The 17,544-nt window shown below is 44.9% G+C and overlaps 2 protein-coding genes across 2 annotated transcripts in view; one reads left to right on the top strand and one right to left on the bottom strand.

The window, feature by feature from the left end:
• Window positions 1-17,544, bottom strand: part of adamtsl2 (ADAMTS-like 2) — a 37,204-nt gene that overhangs the window by 18,369 nt on the left and 1,291 nt on the right. Inside the window, exons 3-8 of the mRNA XM_039013285.1 lie at window positions 5,804-5,873; window positions 1,540-1,642; window positions 982-1,124; window positions 777-852; window positions 349-451; window positions 92-237 (exon numbers count right to left, since the gene is read on the bottom strand). Of these exons, the coding sequence (XP_038869213.1) occupies window positions 92-237; window positions 349-451; window positions 777-852; window positions 982-1,124; window positions 1,540-1,641 (570 nt within the window). The 5' untranslated portion in view covers window position 1,642; window positions 5,804-5,873. The remainder of the gene's footprint in view (window positions 1-91; window positions 238-348; window positions 452-776; window positions 853-981; window positions 1,125-1,539; window positions 1,643-5,803; window positions 5,874-17,544) is intronic.
• Window positions 11,334-15,985, top strand: mymk (myomaker, myoblast fusion factor). Its single transcript, XM_039013286.1, has 6 exons — window positions 11,334-12,512; window positions 13,147-13,261; window positions 13,509-13,657; window positions 13,882-13,998; window positions 14,175-14,312; window positions 14,632-15,985. Exons 1-6 carry the CDS (start codon window positions 12,378-12,380, stop codon window positions 15,208-15,210), a joined length of 1,233 nt encoding a protein of 410 aa, XP_038869214.1. The 5' UTR covers window positions 11,334-12,377; the 3' UTR covers window positions 15,211-15,985.

Here is a 17,544-nt window from a genome sequence, read left to right as displayed (position 1 = left end):
TAAACGGAATTATTTTATTGACACTATCATGTGACCAGGATAATAAGCATTTCGGCAGATGAAGCAGATGAAGAAACAAGCGTTCCCTGACCTCACATCTGCCGTCCACACAGACCCCTCTGTAGTTGCTGTACTTGCAGGACGTTCCGTCCCGAGCGGGAACCATCAGCTGTCTCTGGCCGTCGGCCGTGGTGCAGTGCAGGTCACATGGGTTACTGGAGATATGGACATAGTCATCTGTAGATGGATGGATACAAAGGTCAGTCACGGTGTAATAACGAGCTTCGAGGACAGGCCACACAGGAGGGAATGACACAGAGCTGAGTGGGTTTATTATGGGTGTCTTACCCGGATACAGGGGTTTCCAGTGGTAGTTCCTGCCATTGTAGACCTGTGAGTTGAACGACCAGCACTGTTCTTCCCTGAAGCTTCTCCCAGAGGAAGGGCAGTCCTGCACAAGAAAGAAAATATACACACACTTTTCTGCCTGCTCCATGTATTTTTAATTTTAGAATAGTTTTACAATATATTATGAAAGGGTGTGACAACGTGTGACAACTCTAGGACAAAAGGCTGTTCACCCTGTACCTCTCCAGGACCAGGGTTTGTGGCCGCTGTACTAAACCTTAAGCAATTTGTATCTCAATTGATTACAAAAAAAGCTGTGTGGTCTACATTGACTTCTGCATCATAGGCTTCGGGTTGTGGGGTGTTGGGGTCAACATGTATTTTGCTAACGGCAGGAAACGGGGTGGCAGTACTAGATGCGCGCTAACCTTGGTGTTACAGAGGAGGTATTTCTTCGAAGTGCCAGTGCAGGTCATGTTGTCTCTAGCAGCGGCTGCTTTCTTTCTTTGGATAGAAAATGAATGAATTTAGTAAATCTGCATGTTGAGATTTGAAGATAAATAACACATTTATTGAGTAAAATTGAATAGAACAGAACAGTATAGAATAAAAACTGTCTGTCAGCGGACTGACCTCTGTTTGAGACAGTGCCTCTCCTGGGACATGACCCCCCCTCCGCAGGTGCGTGTGCAGGCGGTCCACTTGGCCCACTCCCCCCACCAGTATGTGGTGGACTCCAGCTCGTCCTCCAGACTGTTGGAGGCTGCCCCTTCCTCCTAGACACAACACAGAACCCTTAGAGAGAAGCAGCAGAACAGGGCCCTGTACACACTGTGACTAATTATAAGCATGTCTAGCCACTCTGCCAATCTGGGTTAAGTGGAGACAAGTGATATGTACTGTGCTCTCCTTGTAAAAGGTGTGAGAGAAAACAGCTGTAGGTTTTAATAAGAAGACATGTAACAAAGAATAGTCTGGAGATGCGAGGGCCAGAAAGAGGGAGCAAAGAGTGAGTGAGGGAACAACTGGCAAATAGAGAAGAAGAGAAAGACAGACCAACAGACAAGCAGTGTGACTGACTGACTGAAATGATGCCAGTGATAGAGAGTGTGTGTGTGTGTAAGAGAGAGGCCTGAGTTGGGCGAGCATGTACCATGTAGAGAAAGAGAGAAAGAGAGTGGGACAGCGTACCTGTCCCCTGGTTGAGAGGTTCCCTACAGACAGAGCCAGGGTGAGAAACCCCAGTAGCACCAGGCTGGTCTCCCCACATTGTTCCCACGACCAGATCCTCATCCTGACACGATCAAATATACAGAAAGACCTCAATGGGACAGAAAGGTGGGAGCTGAAGACTCACACCGATAAACCTGAACTAGGTACAGACAAACAGGATGGGAAGAACACTGTGAAAATGAAAAGACATCTTAAATGAACTTACATTGATGTATCTGATACAGCAGACTCCTAACTAGGGCATAATGTACTGTACGATTAGTGCGAAGTAAACTCAGTTCACAGATCACCAGTCCCAATTCAAATACAACATTTGAATATCTGTATGCTGTGATATAAAACAGGCTTTTATAACAGTCCTTAGCTTTTGCGTATATTAGGGATCTACTGTCCTTGCAGTGAGAGCACTTAAAAGTGTTTCAGAGGAAACATATTCGTGCCACATCTGTGTGGGCTTCAACGTAAATGTCTTCAGACTTTTTAGTGCACTGGCAATCACTGTGTACTTGGATGAAAACCTTCAGACGCAGTCAGGTGGTGACAAAGACAGGCTGTTGAGTGAGCACAGGTGTTGGAGACAGGATTTGGAACATGGAAGCAGCATGTAAAACAAGTCTCAGTGCTGGAGTGACTAAGGTAAGTTTCCTAACTGAAGGCCTAGCCTTCCACACAGGTAGGCCTTTGTTTCCTCCACCTTAGTGTGAATGCACCGGCTGCCCCAGACGTTTACTGTAAGGTAACACACACACGTTCATGCAAACACACACATACACACACACGTGATACACACATCCAGTCAGTGACATACACACGCTCTGACTCTAGAAAAGGCCCCCTTGCACATCCCCCTGTCCCACCTCTCCTCCTCATCAGGCCCACAACTCCAGTTAGGTAGGCTTCTTAAAATAAGCAAACAGATCGTCTAGCCCTGTTTGCAGTCTGGCTTTTTCTGGCACTAAATATTGGTGACAGGTGTCTTAAACTACCCGCTGGAACACCTGGAGTTCATTATCCTCCCAGACACAGCTGGAACGTGTCCAGCTGCCAAACTCTCTCGCTCTCTTTTTCTCTCTCTCCCTCTCCCATGCTCTCTTTCTCGCTCTCCCTTTCTCTCTCTCCCACAGACCACGCAGTCTGTCGCCGTCGAGACAGGCCTTCCTCCTCACATGGCTTCACAGGGCCACAGAGGAGAGTAAACACAGCCCTGCGCGTCTCCCCCTAGCCACACCCCCCTGCGTCCCCCTTTCCCCTCCCGGCCCTCTGCCCCCCTGGGGCCCCTGTTCAGGGGAGGAGGGGTGTTTTTCTTTCGCAAGGCAGCAGACAGACAGCAGGCTATCCCTGGGGAGGCTGTGGGGAGCTGGGGCCGGTCGGATCGGGGCTGTCTGGTCTGGATGGAAGGCCCAGGCAGACTCATCCTTTCTGGAGGAGCTGTTTAACCAGACTGGGGCTCCTTCCTCCTTCGTCCTTTCGTAGCAGCCTTCTCACGTTCATATGTGAAGTGGAAAATTGATGTTGCTCCCACTCAATCGCCCGTTGCTCTCCACGAGTCCTTGACCTCGCTCTGCTTATACAAAGTGCACACAGAGGCATGGCTGAGAGAAGGAGAGGAGAGGACACTGGTGTTTTGGAGTGGAGAGAGAGAGAGTGCATGTGGTATGTATTTGCAGAATGAGTGACATTTTAGACATTGTTTCGAGTAAACACCACTTTGGGGACTCAGTCCTCTTTGTGATAGAGTGCCTTCCACTAGTTTGTTCCACACCTCATTCTGCGTACATTGTTTTCCCTCAGTGACCATAACAGCAATTGATGTGTCCTTTGTGAGTAATGGTCTAGCTACCAAATACTTCTCCTTCACACTGAGGCACTTCCGAACAGCCTACCTTCCTCAGAGCAGCTGGTGGGAATTGCTCCTTTACCTGGGAAACTTCCTGGAGCTGTGTCATTAACAGGAAAAAGCAACAGGTGGATCATCTCATTAGTGCCACTCTATTCATTTCCCTATGTATCCGTTGTTCTGATATGGTACATTTCCCTATGTATTCGTTGTTCTGATATGGTACATTTCCCTATGTATTCGTTGCTCTGATACGGTACATTTCCCTATGTATTCGTTGCTCTGATACGGTACATTTCCCTATGTATTCGTTGCTCTGATATGGTACATTTCCCTATGTATCCGTTGCTCTGATATGGTACATTTCCCTATGTATTCGTTGCTCTGATATGGTACATTTCCCTATGTATTCGTTGCTCTGATACGGTACATTTCCCTATGTATTCGTTGCTCTGATACGGTACATTTCCCTATGTATTCGTTGCTCTGATACGGTACATTTCCCTATGTATTCGTTGTTCTGATATGGTACATTTCCCTATGTATCCGTTGCTCTGATATGGTACATTTCCCTATGTATTCGTTGCTCTGATATGGTTCATTTCCCTATGTATTCGTTGCTCTGATATGGTACATTTCCCTATGTATTCGTTGCTCTGATATGGTACATTTCCCTATGTATCCGTTGCTCTGATATGGTACATTTCCCTATGTATTCGTTGCTCTGATATGGTACATTTCCCTATGTATCCGTTGCTCTGATATGGTACATTTCCCTATGTATTTGTTGCTCTGATACTGTACATTTCCCTATGTATTCGTTGCTCTGATACGGTACATTTCCCTATGTATTTGTTGCTCTGATACTGTACATTTCCCTATGTATTCGTTGCTCTGATATGGTACATTTCCCTATGTATTTGTTGCTCTGATACGGTACATTTCCCTATGTATTCGTTGCTCTGATATGGTACATTTCCCTATGTATTCGTTGTTCTGATATGGTACATTTCCCTATGTATTCGTTGCTCTGATATGGTACATTTCCCTATGTATTCGTTGTTCTGATATGGTACATTTCCCTATGTATTCGTTGCTCTGATACGGTACATTTCCCTATGTATTCGTTGTTCTGATATGGTACATTTCCCTATGTATTCGTTGTTCTGATATGGTACATTTCCCTATGTATTCGTTGCTCTGATATGGTACATTTCCCTATGTATTCGTTGCTCTGATACGGTACATTTCCCTATGTATTCGTTGCTCTGATACTGTACATTTCCCTATGTATTCGTTGCTCTGATATGGTACATTTCCCTATGTATTCGTTGTTCTGATATGGTACATTTCCCTATGTATTCGTTGCTCTGATATGGTACATTTCCCTATGTATTCGTTGCTCTGATATGGTACATTTCCCTATGTATTCGTTGTTCTGATATGGTACATTTCCCTATGTATTCGTTGCTCTGATACGGGAACATTTGCCTATGTATTCGTTGCTCTGATATGGTACATTTCCCTATGTATTCGTTGTTCTGATATGGTACATTTCCCTATGTATTCGTTGCTCTGATACGGGAACATTTGCCTATGTATTTGTTGCTCTGATACTGTACATTTCCCTATGTATTCGTTGCTCTGATATGGTACATTTCCATGTGCATTTTTCCCCAAAAAAACAATCACCACTCCTTTAACTCCAAGCAATTCACTCATTTCACTCTTGTAAAAAACAATATTACAGAATGTACACGCACTCTCTCTTAAACTGGTGCTTGATGCTTGACTGACGCCACAATCATGGTGTCATCACTTGTGTACATTTTCTACTCAAGGTTCTAATTCTGCTGCAGTCGCCTCTCCAAGAACCAGATCTGATCATCTTCAGACTTTTAACTGGATCCCTATGACCTAGACATGACTGAACCCTTGTCTTTCTCAGGTAGAACAACTTACATCATCAGAACACAATGCATTTGGTAAACTATATGACACATTATCACCTTTCCAAATCACAGTTCCATTGTGGAGCACCAAATTATTACATCACTCTCAGAAATTGAATTAGCATGAAACTGAGCCTTCACCTCATCAGTCTCTCCCACAGCAACAGAGAGCTCTCCAGACAGAGTCTGGCAACAGCACACACACACACATACACACACGCACACACACACACACCGCTGTAGGAAAGTAAACATCATTGTGAGGATTTGTTTTGGTCTGGAACAGGAGACAAGTCCCATTGGCTCGCCTGCCACCTCACAAAACGCCAGACACACACACAGAATCACATATGAACACACACACATACACACACACTTATACACACTTAAACACACAGACAGGCTGGAGGAGTGTAAATATTTGCCCACTCACCTAGCTGCAGTCCAGGGGCCGCCGAGCTGTGTGATGCCGGGTCAGAGTGGGTGGTGTGGTGGTGGTGGTGCTGTAGAGATGTGTGTGCAGAGGGAGAGAGAGGGAGAGAGGTAAGGTGTGTGCCTTGCATCCCTCTTCCCCTCCCTCCCTCAGCCCCTCTCCTCCTCCTCCCCCCCCACCCCTCCTCCTCCTCCGAGCAGCAGGAAGAGAGTGGCAGTAGGGAGGAACGCCTAGACAAACAGGAGGCTCCTGCCCAGTGCCAAGCACCGGAGTCTGCCTCTCCTGCCTCTGCTGCTGCTGTATGTGGTGGGGACTCTGTCCCATTGACAGCCCAAAGCCAAGCCTGGCAGCTCAACTCTCTCTCTCTGCTCTCCCCTCCACTCCACTTCGCTCCACTGGCAGACAGACAGAGGAAGTCGCTGTTTCCCACAGTGTGACCCCCCATACCCCCTACCCTACCCCCCACATCCCCTCCCATCACCCCATCTTATCAGTCCCCCTCACGTCCTTTGTTCCATCTCCTCCTCAGATGCTGGTTGTCTTGCCCTGTGTGCTCCCCTCTTTCATCTCATATGTTTCTATATGGAGAGAACACACCTGGAAATGGCCTACCTATGTCATGAGTTTCAGAGCAGGCCTTTACCTATTTCTGAGGTGAATATATCTCAACAAATATTTCCATTAGAAAGCATATGCATATCGAAAGCTACATGAACCAAGAGTGAACGAAAAAGAGAAAAACAAATATATGGTGAAAGTGAGAGAGTTTGAGTCTCTAGAATGTATTGAGCAGCACAGAGAGAAAGAGAGAGACACAGAGGTTGAGTCTCTAGAATGTATTGAACAGCACAGAGAGAAAGAGAGACACACAGAGGTTGAGTCTCTAGAATGTATTGAGCAGCACAGAGAGAAAGAGAGAGACACAGAGGTTGAGTCTCTAGAATGTATTGAACAGCACAGAGAGAAAGAGAGACACACAGAGGTTGAGTCTCTAGAATGTATTGAGCAGCACAGAGAGAAAGAGAGACACACAGAGGTTGAGTCTCTAGAATGTATTGAGCAGCAGAGAGAAAGAGAGACACACAGAGGTTGAGTCTCTAGAATGTATTGAGCAGCACAGAGAGAACGAGAGACACACAGAGGTTGAGTCTCTAGAATGTATTGAGCAGCACAGAGAGAACGAGAGAGACATACAGAGGTTGAGTCTCTAGAATGTATTGAGCAGCACAGAGAGAAAGAGAGACACACAGAGGTTGAGTCTCTAGAATGTATTGAGCAGCACAGAGAGAACGAGAGAGACATACACAGAGGTTGAGTCTCTAGAATGTATTGAGCAGCACAGAGAGAACGAGAGAGACACACAGAGGTTGAGTCTCTAGAATGTCTCGAGCAGCAGGGAGAGAGAGAGTGACGGATGCCGGGACAGGGAGGACCACCATGCCTGCCCACGACGTCTGCACCCAGCAGCCACATGTTCTCTCTGTTGCGCTGCCTCGGTGTCTGCTACGTGCATTAGGCCTGCTCTGCTACACTACACTGCTAGGCATCAATCACATCCTCCATGCCATCACAGATTTATATGGTGATAGACATACAGTAGTTCAGGGGGAGAACTGCACAGTCTGCAAGTCAAGAAGCATGCTCTCTCTCTCTCTCTCTCTCTCTCTCTCTCTCTCTCTCTCTCTCTCTGTCTCCCTCTCTGTGTCTCTCTTTGTGTCACTCTCTGTGTCTCTCTCTGTCTCTCTCCCTCTCTCTCTGTGTCTCTCTCTCTCTGTGTCTCTCTCTCTCTCTGTGTCTCTCTCTCTCTGTGTGTCTCTCTCTCTCTCTGTATCTCTCTCTCTCTCTCTGTGTGTCTCTCTCTGTGTGTCTCTCTTTCCCCATCTCTCTCTCTCTCTAAGTAGAGGAGGAAAACAGAGGAAATGAGTCGTGGAGGGCTAACAATAGTCCCTAGGTGTTGTGTTGTGTGGAGAAACATTTTGGAGACATTGTGGTTAGTGACAAGAAAAAACAGAGTGTGTTTTTCCCCTCCACAGATGTTGGAAAATAAATATACACTGTTTAAATCGATGACACTCTTTCAGTGAGAGAAAGGTTCTAGAATAAAAAGGTGTATTCTTAAACTGAGATATAACAATCCACGAAAAAACGTAATTTACTGTGTATTATAATTTATATGTCTAAAATCGGAATTAAAAACCTATCTGAATTGTTTAGTGATAAACCTCTATTAATTTGTGAGATGTCTTTTACACATTCTATTTTAAACGGTTTCATTTCTCTTAAATGTATATCAGCTATCTAGGTACCTGGTAAATTGATTTCAGTCCATTTCAAAGGTTATGGTCTTATATTTTCAAATTCCAACCTATTTCTTCTGAGTTTAGAAGCACAGAGACTGCTCTTCTTCAGCAGGAGAGGAGAGGAGCTGTCATAAAATTCTCTGATGTCCTCTTGGCTCACAGCCCAGGTTTATTCAGGCTTGTACTGCACTTTAGACAGACACATTCATGCTCACAGACAGACAGACAAACAGGCAGGCAGCAAGTCAGACAGCCAGACAGATTGGCAGACCTACACATCGTCAAGCAGATGACACAGACTGACACACACACAAAATACAACTACATACCTACATACCAACACACACACACACACACGTATGCACGTGCCCTGGAAATCATTTCTCAATGGGGAGTAGAGCACAATGCACTCGCAATAACAGTTTATACACAAAACGATTCTATACTATTCTATATACTATACTATTCTATAAGTATATCTATGTTATTTTCCAAATATACAGTGCATTTGGAAAATATTCAGACCCCATGACTTTTTCCACATTTTGTTACGTTACAGCCTTACTCAGAAATGGATTACATTTTTTGAAAGTCCTCATCAATCTACACACAATACCACATAATCATGAAGCAAAAACAGGGTTTTAGAAATGTTGGCAAATTTATAACAAATAAAAAACAGAAGTACCTTATTTACATAAGTATTCAGACCCTTTGATATGAGACTCGAAATTGAGCTCAGGTGCATCTTTTTTCCATTGATCATCCTTGAGATGTTACTACAACTTGATTGGAGTCCACCTGTGGTAAGATCAATTGATTGGACATGATTCGGAAAGGCAGACACCTGTCTATATAAGGTCCAACAGTTAACATTGCATGCCATAGAAAGAAAATCAAGCCATGAACTCGAAGGAATTGTCCGTAGAGCTCTGAGACAGCATTGTGTCGAGGTACAGATCCGGGGAAGGGTACCAAAACATGTCTGCAGCACTGAACGTCCCCAAGAACACTGTGGCCTCCATCATTCTTAAAATAGAAGATGTTTGGAACCACCCAAAACTCTTCCTAGAGCTGGCTACCCGGCAAAACTGAGCAATTGGGGGAGAAGGGCCTTGGTCAGGGAGGTGACCAAGAACCAGATTTTCACTCTGACAGAACTCCAGAGTTCCTCTGTGGAGATGGGAGAACCTTCCAGAAGGACAACCATCTCTGCAGTACTCAACCAATCAGGCCTTTATGGTAGAGTGGCCAGACGGAAGCCACTCCTCAGTAAAAGGCACATGACAGCCCGCTTGGAGTTTGCCAAAAAGGCACCTAAAGGACTCTCAGACCATGAGAAACAAGAATCTCTGGTCTGATAAAACCATGCTTGAATTCTTTGGCCTGAATGCCAAGAGTCATGTCTGGAGGAAACCTGGCACCATCACTATGGTGAAGCATGGTGATGGCAGCATCATGCTGTGGGGATGTTTTTCAGCAGCAGGGACTGGGAAACTAGTCAGGATCGAGGGAAAGATGAAGGGAGAGAAGTACAGAGAGATCCTTGATGAAAACCTGCTCCAGAGCACTCAGGATCTCAGACTGGGGCAAAGGTTCACCTTCCAACAGAACAACGACCCTAAGCACACAGCCAAGACAACGCAGGGAGTGGCTTCGGGACAAGTCTCTGAATGTCCTTGAGAGGCCCAGCCAGAGCCTGGACTTGAACGCGATCAAACATCTCTGGAGAGACCTGAAAATAGCTGTGCAGCGACACTCCCATCCAACCTGACAGAGATTGAGAGGATCTGCAGAGAAGAATGGGAGAAACTCCACAAATACAGGTGTGCCAAGCTTGTAGCTTCATACCCAAGAAGATGCGAGGTTGTAATCGCTGCCAAAGATGCTTCAACAAAGTACTGAGTAAAGGGTCTGAATACTTATGTAAATGTAATATTTCAGTTTTTATACATTTGTAAACATTTCAAAAAAACTGTTTTTGTTTTGTTATTATGGGATATTATGTGTATTATGTGTAAATATTAAATATATATTTTAGAATAAGGCTGTAAAGTAACAAAATGTGGAAAAAGTCAAGCGGTCTGAATACTTTCTGAATGCACTGTACTTTGGATACATTCACACAGCTTTAAAACTAATATATTTTTTGTAATTGTGCGCTCACAGAGAAGACTAACTAAAACATCTACTTTTCAATTATTTATAAAAGAACTAGAGGGCAGAGGGCAGAACTATTTATGAGAAAATCAAAAGGAAGCCCAGTGTTTTCTCAGATGCTTACAGGAAGTCCCTGGCTGCCACATTCCCACACTACCGTCCATGCCCATGTTTAGACAGGGACTGAGCAGGGGCATGGGCCTGCTGGGGTGAAAGTAACAATGACACACTTTCATTTTGTTAGCTATCCCCCTGCTCTCACATTGTACTCTCAACAAACTCAGCCCACGAACTTCAACCTCAGAATCCTGGGGCCAGCCCACCCCATTCCAGGGGTCATTCCAAATCCCAAAAGCTGTACAATGTATTGTTGTCTCTACCTTCTTGCCCTTTGTGCTGTTGTCTGTGCCCAATAATGTTTGTACCTTGTTTTGTGCTGCTACCATGTTGTGCTGCTGCCATGTTGTGCTGTCATGTGTTGCTGCCATGCTATGTTGTTGTCTTGGGTCTCTCTTTATGTAGTGATGTGGTGTCTCTCTTGTCGTGATGTGTGTTTTGTCCTATATTTTTTATTTATTTTACATTTTTAATCCCATCCCCTATCCACGCAGGAGGCCTTTTGCTTTTTGGTAGGCTGTCATTGTAAATAAGAATTTGTTCTTAACTGACTTGCCTAGTTAAATAAAGGTTAAAAAAAATAAAAAAATTAAAACTATGTGCTGGTATGGAGAGGACAGTGACAGAGCGCAGGGTCCAGCCAATAGGGGTCCCCAAGCCGAGCCTGAGAGTGCCGTTTTGACCATGTCCCGAGTGCTCATGTTACGGAGTCCCTCCAGGAATCTGAGGCGTGGGGTGTGTTCCCAACTACACTGCACCCTTTGTGTTCCCCCCGTCAGCCCCACAGGGCAGGTGCAACAGCTGAGCAGAGAGGAGAGGAGAGAAGGAACGAAGGAGAGAAGGAGAGGAGAGGGCAACTGCTGCACCACCAGCTACTTCTAAAGGCTTAAAGAGCTCCCTCTCTACCGTGACCTCCTAATTTAATTAGATCCATGCGAGTTTTACATTTACTACTTCACAATTGGCTCTGGAAAAACATTGATCCAATGTACAATACATACTCGTAGAAGTACTTTATGAGTGCTGCCTGGGGTGGACTGGTATTGCATGGTCATCATTGGCAAATTAAGATGAGCAGTGTTTCTCTGTATGGGACACTAACAGAGCCACTGCTAAAAAGTTGACTTGTCTGGAGTGACTGCCACAAGAGATGGAGGTTCTCAATAACGATCATACAACCACAACAAAACCCAGGGCAGCGCTTTGAATCTAACGTATGCCTCACCATTGACCTTGATAGGTTTGGTTTCTGAGCTTGAACTATTGTTAATCATTAGTTATAAAAGAGACATGAGGGGTGTCATAATGAAGCTTGGGAGGGACTGAGTGCCGGGAACACGGTCACACGTGGCGGTACTGATAAGAGCAGGAACCGTTTAAGGCCCATTTCACTCAGATCCCTGCCTAGCAATAAGGATGCAATGTTTAGCGATAAGGAGGAGACTCCACCCAAAGTGGGGTATGTATACTACCACGGGTGAAACCATGTGTTTGTCTGAATGCAGCTGTATTGACCCTCTGGGCAGAATTATCTTGGTTTTAAAGCTTTCATTGTATCCGTTGAGTTTGTACTCTGAAAATTAGAACCTAACAACCTGAAACACGACGCTTCACAAACATGCCGCAATGTCATGGCATGCGACCACTCTCCCCTCCCAGCCGTGCCTGCCAGACCTGGTATGCAGACAGCTGTCCTACGACGACAGCACACATACACGCCTCGCTGGGGCAAATTAAAACTTTAAAGAGCTCCAACAGGACAGCTGTGTGTGTGAGAGTGTGTGTGGTGTGGTGTGGTGTACATTTCCCTGTCCACTTACCAGCTCTCTCATTTCACTGGTAGAGGACTAAGGGACTCAAGGACATCTTCCCATCCAGCGCTGCCAGATAGCCACAGAGCAGTACTACTGTAGACAGCCTGTATCAATATCAATTCAGCTGAGGTGTGATTATTGCTGGTTGAAAACTCGGATCAGATCAACCTATCATCTGCCACCATGGGAGCCTACATTGCCAAGATGCTGCTGCCCACCGTTAGTAGCCTGGTGTTCCTGCCTGCAGCCAGCGTGGCCACCAAGAGAGGCTTCCACATGGAGGCCATGGTCTACTTCTTCACCATGTTCTTCACCACGGTAAGAACCATGGCATGACGCTGAGATGTTGACAACGTGCATTACTGTATTATGGAGGCTGTCTGTGTGTTACTGACACTGCTTGTGAGTGGGGCTGTGTGTGTGTACTATACTTGTGAGTGGGGCTATGTGTGTGTACTGTTCTTGTGAGTGGGGCTGTGTGTGTGTACTGTACTTGTGAGTGGAGCTGTGTGTGTGTGCTGTACTTGTGAGTGATTGTGTAGACAACTTCAAACAAGCTATGATTAGTACTGTAATACTGAAGAAAATGCATTGCACAGTGACCAGTGGAGGCTGCTGAGGGGAGGACGGCTCATAATAATGGCTGGAACGGAGCAAATGGAATGGCATCAAACTATGTGTTTGATGTATTTGATACCATTCCATCATTAAGCTCCAGCCATTACCACGAGCCCATCCTCCCTAAATAAGGTGCCACCAACCTCCTGTGGTACAGTCATTTGAGTCATTTCTTAGGGGCGCTTATGATTACAACCTAAAGTGTGGGTCTATTTTTACTTTGTGTCTCTGCTAACCTACCAGAGACAGGATGTCCTATCAGAACTGAAACGAACAGAAAGGAAGTGACTGTGTAATACTGTACTTGAAACCCATGGGATGTGTTTAACCCTAGATTTACCATGCGTGTGATGGGCCAGGCCTCTCCATCATATGTTTCATGAAGTATGAGATCCTGGAGTACTTCAGCGTGTACGGAACAGCCATCTCGATCTGGGTCACACTGATAGGTGAGTGTAAACAGCACGCTGTTGTATCATGACACTTTAATGGCTTACCCTCAGAGGGACCTAAAACTATGTTCAGAGAGCTCGTGAGTTCTGCATTCAGTACCACTGAACAGTTGTTCGGAAGCATGTGCTGTGTCTGTCTCTCACTCTCCTGTACGCACGCACACACAAACACAAACACACACACGCACACAAACATGCACACACACACACACACGCACACACACACACACACTCTCTTCTCCAGCTTTAGGGGATTTTGATGAGCCAAAGCGTTCTACTCTGACCATGTTTGGGGTTTTGACCTGTGCTGTGAGGATCTACCAGGACCGCTGGGGCTATGGGATCTACTCTGGACCAATAGGATCAGCAGTATTCATAATCACTGTCAAATGGGTGTGTGAAGACAACTTACAATATGGCTATGACAAACACTGATAACGATATGCATTAATATGGTCATGTTTACAGTAATTTGATAAGAGATCTCATAATCTCGTCAATGTGAAATGTATACCTAAGTTCCTACTTAGTTGCGGTATTGCTTAGCAACATTGCATTGATTATCTCTTCAACTAAACCTATTTTGTTGTAAACACATCTTGTGTATCATATTTCAGTTACAGAAAATGAAAGAGATAAGGGGCCTCTACCCCGAGAAGAGCGTATACACCCAACAGGTGGGGCCAGGATGCTGCTTCGGTGCCCTGGCTCTGATGCTCCGCTTCTACTTTGAGGTATCAGAACATCTCCCTCCTTCCCTCGCCATTCACAATCAAGGCAATAACTAGATGGTCAACTGCATATCACCTTGTTGAGATCTGTGTTTCGCTTGCACAAGTGGGAACAACATTGACATCAAAAAAGTAAAAACATATTTTGGGGGGACTTATCGATTTCAATTTGTGTGCAGGAGTGGGACTACGCTTATGTCCACAGTTTCTACCACCTGTCTATGGCCGTGTCCTTCGTGCTGCTGCTACCCAAGAAGAACCGCTATGCAGGGACAGACAACCCCGCCAAGCTCAGCTGCTACACCCTCCTCTGCTGTGTATGTCACCCTTTATATCTCAACAATGCACAGGGCTTCAGTGCTATGAACATGTTGCATGACGTACAGAACAAGTTCATTTCAGCTTGTTCAATGAAAAGTTGGATTCTGCCTATAACTTAGATAATCAGTCACAGCGACTACAATGGTGCTTGTACCGGAGCTGCCATGTCTTTTACAGTTGAACAAACATACTTGCTGAATTGCTAGTCAGAGAAGGTGCTGTAAGCTCCTATAGTCACATTTGTTAAAAAAACATTTGTTGTCTCTCCAACTCTCCTTACCAAGGTTTCTCTAACTTTTCTCTCTGTACTATCAGACACCTTTTCCTGCTTCTACGAAGGAGAAGAAGGACAAGAAGAAGACCCCGTCTCGAACCATTTGGACCATTCCCACTGAGCGGCCTTGGACACGGGCCTGCAACTCACCAACTCTCCCTCTGTTCAACCCACCTAGTACACCTGTTAAGAAAGCTCTGGACATCACTACACCTGTTAAGAAAGGATGGGAGATCATCAACACTACACCTGTTAAGAAAGCACTGGACATCAACACTACACCTGTTAAGAAAGCACTGGACATCAACACTACACCTGTTAAGAAAGCACTGGACATCAACACTACACCTGATAAGAAAGCACTGGACATCAACACTACACCTGATAAGAAAGCACTGGATTTCACTACGCCTGTTAAGAAAGGATGGGAGATCATCAGTACTACACCTGTTAAGAAAGGACTGGACAACAGCGCTAAAACTGTTAAGAGAGCACTGGACTTCAGCTGCACTAAACCAGTAGAGAAGGGACTGGACATCAGACTAGATATGAGCAGCACTAAACCTTTTCACAAAGGACTGGACATCAGCAAGCTCAAAGAACAGAATGGGTGGAAGTGACCCCACAAGACAGATAAACTTTTATGAGTCAGTTGGTCTTGGTGATGTCCAGAGAGAAAGCAAATAGAGAGAGAACGATGTCATACAATACAGGGTTACAGGAACACAGACATCATCCACGAAGGTCAGGCCCTGGCCTGTGCCCTCAGGGAGACAAAGAGTATGGCTGTCTCTTCTGTCTGTACAGAAAACAGGAGAGAAGCCCTTTACTTCAAAACATGAGGAGAGTGACAGGGAGAAGGGTTCCTGAGGCAAGCCAGTAAAACTGACTGGAAAATTTGTGAGTAGCACAGGCGGCAGACATTTTTTCTCTCCAAGATGAATAAATTGTCTTTCAAATGTTTCTCAGGAGGGACCTTTCGTCTGCTGCTCTCTCTCTCTGAGAAAGGAACTATGCAGTTAAATTCAGTTATGAAAATTACAAGATTGTAAAAGCACATTTTACTCGCTTTATATATCCCCTAGGTGCCAAACATGTCATCTGGTGCATCAGACATTTGAGTGCAGCAGAATCCGGTCCAGACACTAGACTGTAAACCAACTGCAGCGTTTTAGAATGTTTAGAATGAGGTGGCAGGTATTTATTCCAGTATATTGAGTGACCAAGCAACTTCGACTTTGTATCCTTACTTTTCAGCCTCACTCTCGCTAACCGTTTTTATGATGAACTTTACATAATGCTTATTTATTGCAATGGGAAGGGTTTTATTTAACCGTGATGGTTTCACTATAATGTATGTAATTCTTTTTCAAATAAATGGTTGATGTTTCCTTTGATCTGATTCTGCATCCTTGTTTTATGTGTGGAATTGAGCAGACACCCCTCATGTGAAAATAACTACCTGTATCGGAGTAAATTTATTTTGCACAAGAACAGCTCTTTCACCATTGATACACACCCTGACTGGCACATACTTAATTCAAGCAGCACTAATCCACTTAAAGCCGTTCACATCATAAAAGTGGAAGGATTCTACATTTCCCTTCAGGAGGAAAAAGCAGCGTGCGTTAGCTGCACGTCACCTGTTCCGAACACTACCCAAAGATTACAAACGTGTTCTGCAAGTCTTAGACAAAACAGTCTCTAGCCAAACGTGAATGAAACTCCTCCGGTCCATCAATAATTTTTTGACTGGGGGCAAAGCCACCAGCTCCTGTGCCCAGAGAAAGGTGTTTTTGTCTGGGGTAGAACCTGGCGGCCACTGGGCTCTCCTGGCTGCATTTCCCATTCCTGACAGGACGGTAACCTTAAACTTTTATTGCGCGGGGGTGAAACACTTTTCAGCTCATTTATGACCACTGTCTGTCCCAGACCACTTTGTTCAAGGGCTGCAGCCCACACATACTGTCTGAGGGAGCTGAACCAAGCACCAAGCCCCATCCCCACGTCGACATTGCATTGTGAGGCGGCGGTCGACCACGTTCTCCAAACGGAGCCACAACATCATCACCACATCTGATGATTGACATCAGTCTGGAAATGGGCTCCGTGGTCGTCTGCACAAACATTGGACAGACACCATTGAGAAGATTTGGGTGGTACCGGGCATACTGTGTGAACATGTACTTTTAAACTAGCTTCTCTGCTACGCCACACTCCGCATGTGATTATGCCACTGCTCTCAATGACGTCTTATACATGCAAGGGGGGAGCCTGAGTAGAATTGGTACTGTACGTTCATTCTGATCACAAATGAATCCAAATGAAGTATTGTATGTTCAGTAATTGAAACAATAGCTGGTGTGGATGGAGTGCATGTGATCAGATGCTGCTGGGGTGTTTCCTACAGGGTTGAGTGTCACAATCTCCTTATCGGCTGTTACTATAGCTGCTGTCAGAGCAGGGAGGGGGCAGCTGCTTCTCTCTCAAAACAACCCCCTCTCTTGTCCAGTCTCAACCATGTATGCTACAATACCCAACTGGTACACACTGTAAACCACTTTATTGCCACACATATTAAAATCTTTTCAACTCTAGATACATTTACAGTTTCAGGGTGAATTCAATCTATACACTTGTCTATAATCTTGATACATATCTTTATTTTATTTGGCAGGGAAAAAAACATAATTTTCAGGCAAATTTACACAGCTAAATAATCTTGTTAAAAATAAAGATTTACTGTAATGTTGAGAATACAAATGGTCCATGGCACAATACCTTTGCCATTCAACTAAATTCTCAAGGGAATAGAACGTATACAAAAGAGCTACAGCTTCTCCATCATTTCTATCTGTCATATCATTGAACTGCCTTCATCTAACTGGCACACCTTTTCCTTTTTGTCATACGCCCTTTACATGTCTCCATTTGCCTGTCAATCATAGTCATGG

The sequence above is a fragment of the Salvelinus namaycush genome, chromosome 18, assembly GCF_016432855.1.
Source record: "Salvelinus namaycush isolate Seneca chromosome 18, SaNama_1.0, whole genome shotgun sequence".
Taxonomy (NCBI): Eukaryota; Metazoa; Chordata; class Actinopteri; order Salmoniformes; family Salmonidae; genus Salvelinus; species Salvelinus namaycush.
Note: the sequence above shows the minus strand (reverse complement) of the source record. Positions and strands in the feature narration are given on the sequence as shown.

Bases quoted from the DNA above. Each gene is read 5' to 3' on its own strand.
- mymk (XM_039013286.1), top strand. From the start codon at position 12,378: ATGGGAGCCTACATTGCCAAGATGCTGCTGCCCACCGTTAGTAGCCTG. The intron at 12,513-13,146 runs GTAAGAACCATG...GTTTAACCCTAG, and splicing joins TCACCATGTTCTTCACCACG to ATTTACCATGCGTGTGATGG. The intron at 13,262-13,508 runs GTGAGTGTAAAC...TCTCTTCTCCAG, and splicing joins GATCTGGGTCACACTGATAG to CTTTAGGGGATTTTGATGAG.